Source organism: Dendroctonus ponderosae, unplaced genomic scaffold (genome assembly GCF_020466585.1).
Source record: "Dendroctonus ponderosae isolate FM_Combo_2020 unplaced genomic scaffold, Dpon_F_20191213v2 Dpon_F_20191213_2, whole genome shotgun sequence".
In the NCBI taxonomy this organism is placed as follows: Eukaryota; Metazoa; Arthropoda; class Insecta; order Coleoptera; family Curculionidae; genus Dendroctonus; species Dendroctonus ponderosae.
The window spans coordinates 376,533-387,801 of NW_026018165.1; the positions used below are offsets into that span (position 1 = coordinate 376,533).

An 11,269-nucleotide genomic window follows, 5' to 3' on the forward strand; every position below is an offset into this window, starting at 1 on the left:
GGAACCACTCTCCTCGCCCTTTGTTGGCGTGAGTTCTTTCAGCTTCTGCCATGTTACTGTAGCATTTCCCCTGAACTAATCGCATATCCGCAAATGCGTGAATGGAAATTCAAAGTAAGTCACAGTTTGACAAATTATTGTTATTATTGACAAGGGCTATCCACCTGTAACTATCTGTTAATGACAAAAACATCATTGCCGCTGTGCCTTTTCATCAAAAAATTGTAGAAGAGAACTTTTTTGATATCAAAATTTTTTGTAATTTGAAGCAAAGATCCTAATTTTTCTTTTTGAAAGCTTAAGTATTCCACTATGCTACCAAATAAACATGGAACAATTTCAAAATAATGCTTAATAACAAAGATAAAATTCGATTTTCCACTGGTAATATCTTAATATCTTCTAGAAATTTTGGAAAAAAAAATTTCTATATTTTTCTCGTACTCCCCAAGGGAGCCTGGATCACCCCTTAAAGGGAATGACGCCAATTTTGAATCACCCTGTATGTATATTGGTAGGGTTAAATTTAAGGAAGAATACGATCGAAGCAAAATTCAATAATTTTATTGAACGTCTTGCACTGTCCACAGCGAAATCAATAATAAATAAACCCTTGGCAGCCCCACTTGTTGTTTTCCCCACAGAATATCCCCCAGGGATGTTCTTTGTTGTTGCCCGGAAGTATAGCCGCGCCGTTTCCTGTCCCAATCATGAAGTGGCCTCGATGTTGCCCCTACCTAAAAACCATACGACCATCGTATAAAGTTAAAATTTTTTTAACTTGGTACGACGACGGACGAATTTACAGATCTCCAATCAATAGAAACACTTTCGTACCATCGTATCATCGTGCAAACGGATGCATGGGACACGGGCTTAATTTGCAATCAGCCATGAATCGCGAGCCGCAGTCGCACCACCGAAACCACCCATTAAGGGCGGTTCATAGAAGATTCATTGATTTGTTACAGTTTTGAAGAACCAACTCACATTTTGAAGTTGAACTTGATATATTTTAGTAGTCACAATCCTCAATAGTTAGTTTTTTCCATGTTGGATGGAACTATAATAATATTTGAATCTGTTTCAGGACAGTACAAATAAGACTATCCAATTAGGAGTGACACACATTGGCATAGTAGTGTTCCATAATGATATAAAGTTTAATACTTTTTCATGGTCTAAGATAATGAAAATTTCTTTCAAGAGGAAGCAATTTTTTATACAACTGAGGAGAGAGCCGGTAAGTACCATGGTTTAACTGTTTCACAAACCCGAATAACTTAGTGTCGTGGTTAGCAACATACGGATATACAATGTGTTTTACAGTCAGCGTCCACTAGAATATTTTTCGGGAGTAATGCGATTTGAATTCAGCAAATATGGATAATGGAATTTTCGTAGACACTCTTTTGAGATGAAATAACAGCGACATTATGCGACTTCCAGTTATACCGGAAGCTGTATCAAACTTACTTATTTTAAATGGAACACTCTATAATGTCTTTTTGTGTGTTTCTTTCTTCATTTCCAATAATTTTTAATACAAGTTTTTCTACCCTACTCTATCCATTTGTTATAATACATATTGTTTTCAGTCTGAAGATTATGATACCCTGCTTGGTTTTAACATGGAGTACTACAGGTCATCAAAAACGTTATGGAAGTCATGTGTGGAACACCATACATTTTTTAGATTGGATTCGCCAAAAGTCCGACGGAAATTTCTGTCGCTGGGTTCTAAGTTCAGTTATTCAGGGCGCACTGAATTTCAAACTATGTCAGATGTTAAAAGAAAAGGAATTTTGGAAAGGAAATTTGTTAGATCTCCAAGTAAACAATTGGTATGTGCTTAAACCCACTAATTAACAATATTTTATCTTCAGTTTTGTTAAACCAAATTTTTTTTATACAAAATTACAAAGTAGCGACCGGTGGTATTACATATTTCTACTTTATTAATTGAATATGGAGGGTGAACCTTAAGGACACAGAGCAGGCGGTTCATAGAGGGCGTGTAGAGGACCTCAAAACAAGTGGAGTACGCATTTTAATTTTTTTCTCAGGCCCATGGTTAACAAGATAAATTGTCAAGTCTGACGTCTCGTACATTACGCGCATCAGTTTCCTTGTGTACCTAAGGGTTTTTTCGTAAAACCAAGCTGTTTTTAATTTAAAAAAAATGGCTGGAAAATGTTCATTCAATGAGCAAGTTGATTTGGTATTAGTATTGGGTTTTGTCAGAGTAACTGCCGAAGAAGTGTGGTGGAGAACCGAAGAATATTTCCAAATCGACAAACGTTTGCTAATGTTGCACGAAGGCTCGGGAGACGGGCTCTCGTTGCCAACGTAATAACGCATTTGCGCAGTGAACGCAAGAAGTGAGAAGCAAATTTTACACCACATTGGAAATGAACCCCAAACCAGTACCCGCAGAATATCCAGGCAATTTAACATTCCGCAGTCCACGGTCCATCCATATCATTTTCAAACAGTTCAATAAGTGTTACCGCAAGACTTAGGGCCAAAGATTTTTTCGAATTTTATTTTAAATCAAAACGTTTGTTTTCACAGAAGTATCCTTTTCACTGATGAAGCCTGTTTTACGCGCAGGGAAATCACAAATCTACACAACAGCCATGCATATTCCGATCAAAATCCACCCATCATTTCCAAAAAGAATTTAAAATTATCTTTGGGCTATATTTGGTTGGGCCAGTTATTTTACCTAATCGTTTGAAAAGTGCAAGTTATTAACTTTTCCTACGAAACACTCTGCCAGAGCTTCTTGAAGATTTGCCGTACCGAGCATTCAGATTAGCCATCCGCAACCTCTACCCAACTACCTCCATCAAAGATCTTAAAACTAACATCGAAGAATACGACCACAAAGTGAAAAACTTAACAAATGCTCGACACAGAACCACGGAGAGGGGCATGCCATGGGGACATTTATAAATTAACAAAGCTAGCAGGAGCCACAGTAATTATTGAGCCACCTAAAAAAAAGCAAATCGTCCAATGCACTAGATGTCAAAGATATGGGCACACAAAAGAGTTCTGCAACCGTATCGATGTGTAAAATGCTCAGGAGAGCATGACACAACCACCTGCAAGATCTGCAACATGCGTCCTTTGTAGCGGACAACACCCAGCAAACTACATGTACACTCTACAAAGAGATACAGAAACGCAAAAATTACACAGCAAAATACGGAAATCCAAGATTTAACATCAAAGAAACTAGAACCATCAACCCAACGATCAGCAACTACCATCCCAGAACCCCACTAATACAAGACTTTCAACAACCGGAAAGAAATCCTCGAAACTATCAGACAACATCGCCGCCTGGGCACATTCAACAGACTCGAAAACATACTTATCAAACAAAGCAAAAAAAGCCAAGTTTTGATTTTTTTAAGAAAACACAGTAAAGAGTTCCGGTTTATTCGAGTTTTCTCCGGTTAGAATGATCCTATCAGGTCGGCCGACCTCTCATTCTCTTCATAATTCAATACTCTATAATTCAACCATTTATAACATTAAGATCAATCGTGTCGATTTTACGAACGAGAAACTAAACAAAACACATTTTTTTTGTCAAAAATGTTTATAAAAAATTAACAAAAAAAAAATTGTTGTCCAAAACAAACTGGGAATAAAGACGGTCTGCCCTGCACGTGATGGCGTAGGTGGTTTTCCGATAGGTTTTATGCTAAAAAACATAATATTTTCATCTCTATTGCTTGGCTTGGGGAAAGGGTCCAAACAGCAGCCTACGTAAAAAATTTTAGAGAAATATCTGATAAACTGTAGGAGTTAAAGAGAAAATACCAATATTTTTTTTAAAACTTTATCTCCCTGCATGACGTTAACCATGGGCCTGCAAAAAAAAATTCAAATTGCAACTCGACTTGTTTTGAAGTCCTCGACCTGTTTTGAATACAAGCCCCTGCTCTGTGTTCATAAGATTGTGAATCACTGTATAAATCATCATTTTAGAATTTCGAAACAGTGTGTTGTGTATTTTAATACTTTAGCTTATGTATGTTAAATTTTACATGTACAAGGTGGGCCACTAAGACGGGTGGTCGGCCATATCTCACAAACCATTAGTCATATTGATGTCAGGTAAAAAATAATTTGAGTAAAGAGGCTACGAGAAATTTCTAGACATTACTTTCAAGTTCGAAAAATTGCTGCTAGACTGCGAAATTGCATCAGTAAGTTTTAATTACGAATTTTTTGGGTTTCAGATAGGGTATGTTGAAAATACTTAAGTTTTATTCCGGAGAACGTTTTTCTTCATTTTTGTTGGAGTCTCACTGTTCTAGCTAGTCAAATAAAGTGGCGGGGGAAGGCCAAATAATGGTTCAGAAAGTTATTGATAGCTCCGTGTTGGCTTAACAAAATTCAACGATTAAATTGAAGCTGCTTAGAAAGAGGATAAAAAATGAAGCAAATTAGTGAAAAGCACACACCGATATATTTATTGCAACCGAAGATATAAACAATTTGACGATAACAATGATATTATAATAAGACATTACAATTATGGGTTCTGATAAGAACCGATTGTTACATTTCGCGCAGTATGAGTATTCCTGCGGACGAGATGCACCCTTGGGATTAAAACCTGCTTAGATGCTCAACATGTTTTCCGTGATTTCGAATGCATTGCTCAAGTTTGTTTTTCATAGATAAAGCAACACTAGCTCTGAGACAGAAATGTGGTGAATTGCATCTTAAATTTTTCTTATTAGGTTCTGTTTGGAAATTGGTCTGGCTTGTTAAATAATCTCTTTTATCGCCACCCCCGGGAGCAAACTGCCTCGGTCCTATCTATCGCGATAGGCGTTGTCTAAAAATCGACGGACATTTACCAAGAAATGGAGAAATGAGCCCGGCACCCATCTTGTAGAAAAAACATGTTTACTCGCAACGGTATGTCTTCTAAAAGTAATGATAGTTGGTTTTGTAAGATGTCTAAATACATATTTCCATTTAGCTTCTGTTCAAATATAAATGGACGAATAATTTGGCTCCCAATTATTCCTCACCAGACATTGACACTAAATCTGGACAGTGGATCCTTCCTGTAGTCCGTAATCGTTCAGCAAGACGAGTAAGAAATCTGTATTTATATCAGTGTCTCCCCGGAAAACGTGCCGCATACACTCTTGAACCAATGACTGCACTTTTTAAGCATTCAAAATAAACAGCAAACATATCAAAAGCTTTGATGTTTGTATCAGGCATTTCAAAAAAAAGACTTAAAACTTCAAGTTGGACAAAATTGTCAAACAAATTCATTTGTTATTACGAAACGGAATACTTGACGTAAAAACGGTTTAACCTAAACTGTTTTCGCTTTAAAATTATTTATGTCTTCCGTGGCAAAAAAGTCATCGATATTCGGTTTTCATTATTTTGTTTCGTTTTTCGTTCTCTTTCTCTTAAATATTATATATCATTTCATTAAAAAAATTGAAGAAAAACGACAAAGTTTGACGACTAGTGATAATAAGGCCCTCTCGCGGCCAAAGAGGCAATCATAAGAGTTAATATGTTATAGCATGAGTTAAAGTAAATAAACAGATTTTTAACTAGAATTTAAATTTTGAATTTGAATAAGTCAATACGGAGCTATCGAAAACTTTCCACTTTCCCCCGCTACTTTATTTGACTAGCTACAACAATAATACTACCACAAAAAATAAATGCAATTCTCTCAAGAATAAAATGAAAGTATTTCCAAGCTACCTTAGTCTGTCTTAGCCGCTAAATATCCGTATTTAAAATTTACGATTGCCATTTGGCCCTCTAGCGATCGTTTTTCGAATTTTAAGGTAATTTCCACTAATTTCTCTTGATCAGTTTACTCATATTTTTTTTACTTCAAATCGATACGACTAATGATGTGAGATACGGCCGACCACCTCTCTTAGTGGCCCACTCTGTACATACTCATAGCAGTATTTGGTCAAATTCAATACTTCTTTATGTAAAAACATATGTGGCTTATAAAATGTTAAGATATTTATGCAAACAATTGTGTAAGACAAACATTGATCATTGATAGATCGATTGCTAAAGTACAATGAAAATAATACATCATTATTTTTGCTGCAGGTTTAGCTAATTTGTTCATTGTTTAAAACCCGAAAACTTTATAGTATTGTAACTAGAACCCGTTTACACCGTCTGTACCTCATTGTGTAGGACAGCATGAATTTGGTTAAAAATATTATTGCTTTTTCCTTTATCAATGTCTGCAGTGTTGCTCTAGACGCTTATGACGCTTGTGGTAATTGCGTTTCAGATTAAAGATAAGAGTGGATCTGTACCACCACCACCATTGGAAGATAAAGGCAAAGTGTCATTAGCCCCACCTAGACCCTCCCGTCCACATGACACTCATAAAGTCACAACCTCTTGTTCAAACAAACCCAAGCAGGCATGGGCGGAAGATGTGCGAATATCGGATGAGTAAGCATTTAAAAACATCTTGAATTTTAGTTTAATTTAAATTTCGTAAACTAAGTTTATTAGTAAAGCCCATGTCCCATGTATCCGTTAATACGATGATACGAAAGTGTTTTTGTTAGTTGGAGATCAATCAATTCGTCCGTCGTGTCCGTCAACCAATAGAAACACATCTTAGTATCATCCTAAAACTGATGAATGGGACAGGGCCTTATTGATTACTTTTAAATAATATGTATATGTTATGGTTGAGGTTTGAGCTTCGCAGATCTTGACATTAATGGGTAAACATGTTAACCAGTTAATGTGAAGATTCAGCTAATTTAAGGTCAAGATGGTTAATTTCGAGTTCAGTCATTTTCCCCTGTTAAAGTTAAATGTTTTATTTGATACATTGTGAATGAACTATCACTTTCTATCAACAATACTTCTTGCGCGACAGTTGACTTAATAACAAAAATTGTCTCGGCTGTAACACGGTGTTTGTGTGAAAGTAGCCATTAGCTGGCTGATTTTATATTCGGACATTAACTAATGTGATCATCAATGTAAACTGGATAATATTGAATCTAACGTAATTTCCAACCTTAACCGTAACATATATATCATGATTCATAAATGACGTCATGCCTTTGAAGGGGTTGCTGCGGCTTACTGGGGCTAACTTGGACAGTACAGAAAAATGTAAAGACAAATTCAATTCAAATCAAATCAAAATATGCTTTATTGCGTCAGAAAAATTCACAAATTTTATGGACAAAGCGAGTAAAAAACAAAATATTGCAACATATAATACATACCTTACAGTCAACAATGGTAAAAAAAATACAAAACATAGTACGTACAATCATAATGGACAGTAGATATAATCACAGAAGTCATCAGAGTAGCGCGACAGTTTTGGTAAAAATGGAACTCATTATTTTAAACACAGTCGCGCACACGAGCAACCTTTTGTATAAGATACCTTGAAGTAAGGTTGACAAAAGTCCCTTCTGTATTTCGATGATTGTACATAGAATGGTGAGGTTTTCTGTTCGTAATAAATAACGGAATCTCTTCTAATAAAAGAGCCTCTAATAAGAGAGCTACTCAAATTTTCCTTTGCACTGTGCTCGGGCTGCCGACTTTTGTCAACTTTTAGGCGCACAAGCGAACCCACCTACGACGCATGCGATGGACACTGCAGCCGCTGTTTGCGTCAGACGCATGCATCAATCGCACAAGCGAACCCAGGCTTTTAGACGCTGCGTCTAAAAGTCGTTACAGATTTTTACCATCCTGTTCAGTCCCGAACTCACAGGACTGAACGGGATAAATCAGACTGGCGGCAAAATTGTGGTAGCGTCAGATGAATTTGTTGACTAAATTTGGCTTGTACCGAAACGGCATGGTCGCACTTTTAACGCTTCAAAAATGTGTGTAGGCTCCAGTGTCGCCGGGTTTTGGCGACTAAATTGTCGAGAGACAAAAGTCGTCCGTCTGCGGGTGCCCTAAGTCAACCACCCATGGTGACAAACGGTACAGAATAACCACACAAATTAAAATTGGAAAACATGGGTGAATGGAATCGAGTAGCACCCCAAACCATATCTCAAAACATTAGTTTCGCAAATTGATAACTCCGGAGTATTAAATTATTACTAGCATACAAATCCAATTAACCCCATGGCAACTGCTGCATGTGATCCAACGTGGCCAAACGGAAAAGTTTGATTTACAGGTTTAGAGGACCAAGTTTATTTATTAAGCGTATGGTTTACATGGATTCTGTTCTTGAGAAAAATGTCACAAATATATTCTATGTACTACGACTGACTACTGACGCCGAGGGATGTTCTTATTTTGTTGAGTGTTTTTCACTCAAGGCTAGGCAGCTCCATTGCTGACTGTAGGATCGGTTAGATGAACTACCAGGGCCAGTCCCAAGGCCTCCCAGTCTTCTTTCCATTTATCGGTCAAATTGAAATTCTCTGCCAAGAGTGGTCCTGCCGGTGGTAGTAGGGGCGATCTAGATTTCAGTATTTGCAAGCGGGCGTCAGGAAGGTCATTGTGCACTGGGTGTAGGAGATTTGACAATATTTTATTAAATTCACTAAGCCCTGTTGTCTGCGGATGGTGAGAGGTGCAATATTGTTCAGAACCGGGAGCCAATGCAAAGGTGTACTCTTTAAACAGCTGCTAATTGTTCTCATTGTTTCGTTGAGTTTGGTGTAGATAGTCTTTACATTGCAGGTGTTCAGCCAGACTGGGGCACAGTATTCAGCCACGGAGTAAACATGGCCAAGAGCTGAAGTTTTGAGAGTGGATGCTTTCGCGCCCCAGAAGTACCACAGACTTTGTGAATTATATTATTTCTGGTGTTTATTTTAGCTGCGGTGTTTTCTAGGTGCGTTTTGTATGAAAGAGTTCGGTCCGTTGTTACCATTAAACGCGTACGCTTTTACGCGGCAGTTGTCTTCGCAAAACCCTAATACTTTGACCATGTCCGTCACTTCTTGATTAGAAAAGGTCATTTAAAACGATTTTGTGAGATTGATTAACAATGATTTTATGCCTCGTATCACGATATTTGCAGTTAATATCTAACATTGTTAAGTGGCAAGAAAACAGAAATATTTTTTTCGCAAAAACTATGCATGCTATAAGATTTTACAAAGAGCACAAAATTGTGAACAAATAATTAGTGCATCAACCAAAAAAAATGAGTTTGATTTCATCCACGAAACAAAAAGTTCTGGTAGTTTTCGTACCACGATCCTCAAGAATTCTCCACTTGTCCAAAACGGATGAACTCGATTGTTTCATCAAAATATGAGTCTTACATAAGAATAAATTTACAGCGAGTTTCACTAAACACATCGTACCATTCTCCCGATATTTGGAAAAAAAATATTTTTTTAAAGAACTTTGATCATCAATAGCAGAAAAGGCAGACAGTTTTTGTTAATAAAAGTTAGATCAGATCGTCTTCTTTTGGTGCAAAGAGTATCGCAGTGTCCTTTTGATCATGTGCTTACGGGATACCCTGTATAGATTAAACAGGGCAGGTGCTAGTACCGAGCCCTGAGGTAGTCCATTATTGAGATGTCTCATTTTGCTCTTGCTCCCTCCTGTTATTATTTGGAAAGACCTATCAAAGAGCACGTTGTTCAGCTGGAATGCTATTCGGCTGCCCGGTACCACGTTGAGAAATTTGTAGAGGAGTCCCTCTCTCCAGACCGTGTCGTTTGGGTTAGTACTTGACTGCAGAGAAAAAGTGAATATTTTTGAAAAAGCTGTTAGTAACAGATTACGCTCAGACAGATAGTCATACTCAAGGCCCATAAGGAACGATTACGCCAGTTTTGAGCTTGATTGAACATCAAGCATCGAACCATTTAAAGAGGGATTTTTTAACTGAAACTTTTGAGAGAACTCAGTATCAAGTAATAGTCCGGCAAAGGACCATTATACGTATCTAATTTTATCACCAAAATACTGAGTGTAAGAATTTTTATTTTCTACCCGTTTCTGTACTCTCTAAATACTCCCAGGCGACATCTTCAAAGGAATGACGTCAATTTTATATTACCCCATGTAACGTTGAATTTGATAGTGATGGTGGTTTTTTGGAAAGGACATTGGAAGGACCATTTTCTCCTGGCATAGCTGGAAGAGTAATGAGTTATGCCGATGAAGAGATTTCTTCTCCTGCCTCTAATGGATTGTATGACACTCCGCCGTATAGTACAAGCCACTCTCCGATATCTCAAATAATAGATGAACATGTTGCTACTGTTATTTTATATCCTGATGAAGATGGAAAATATGGATTTAATGTAACAGGTGAGTAATTGATTGTGTTACTTGAATTGAATTGAAAACTGAATTACCCAACCGATTGTTCATCAGATTGCTGATAATGTAATTTTGCATAGGAATATCATATTTGGAGATAAAACTCCATGTATGAGGGTCGTTTGATAAGTCAGTGACTTTTTGAATGAATTTTTTTTTTGGCCGAAACCGTTTTATATCTCAACATAATCTCTTTTTAGTTCGATACACATATTCCAGCTCTCTTACCGCCCAGCGATTTCTTCAGGTTTGGAATCAGGAACTAGTCGCAGGGGGCTAAATCTGGAGAATATGCTGGATTTTTGCCTAACTCATGGATTTTTGCCATGGCGACTACATACGTATGCACCCGTGTATTGTCCTGATGAAACAGGACTTTTCAAAGCCCAAAAAACTGTGGCGATCACCTTGTTGGCCGACATACCCATTTTGGCCTTCTTTAGTGCACGTACACCTGCACAAACCCACTGTTTTGATTGTTATTTGGTCTCTGGTGTGTTGTGATGGGCCCACGTTTCGTCAACGGTTACCAAACGTCGCAAACACTTGTTCGGATTGCGACCGAACATTCATTTGAAATGGTCACGCGGGAGCGCTTATCGTCGAGTGTCAGCAATCGCGGCACCCATCGTGCGGATAGCTTTTTCATATCCAAATATTCATGTAAAATGTGATGTACCCTCTCAGTTGCTTACAGCCTCAACCACCTCACGCACTTTTCGTTCATCGTTCCATGGATTTTATTGGCCATTTCTGGCGTAACAACCTCTTTTGGACGACCTGAACGTCCTGCGTCATTTGTGCTGGTAACGAAACTGAGTAAAGCATTTCTTAACCATTGAAATTGATGGTTTGAAGTTTTCATAGTATTGTACCGTAGATGGCCGAATATTAAACTCTTTCTTCTGCTTCCAACTTTTATTCCACTCGGTATAACTTT

At 37.6% G+C, this 11,269-nt stretch overlaps 1 protein-coding gene across 3 annotated transcripts in view; it reads left to right on the forward strand.

The window, feature by feature from the left end:
• The window catches only part of LOC109537616 (tyrosine-protein phosphatase non-receptor type 4), a 73,723-nt gene that overhangs the window by 33,334 nt on the left and 29,120 nt on the right, over positions 1-11,269 (forward strand). For 2 of the 3 annotated variants that reach the window (XM_019904424.2, XM_019904425.2), the window contains exons 7-10: positions 1,091-1,243; positions 1,599-1,844; positions 6,326-6,492; positions 10,088-10,317. In XM_019904424.2, the coding sequence (XP_019759983.1) occupies positions 1,091-1,243; positions 1,599-1,844; positions 6,326-6,492; positions 10,088-10,317 (796 nt within the window). The remainder of the gene's footprint in view (positions 1-1,090; positions 1,244-1,598; positions 1,845-6,325; positions 6,493-10,087; positions 10,318-11,269) is intronic. The other variant, XM_019904426.2, reaches the window with a different exon arrangement.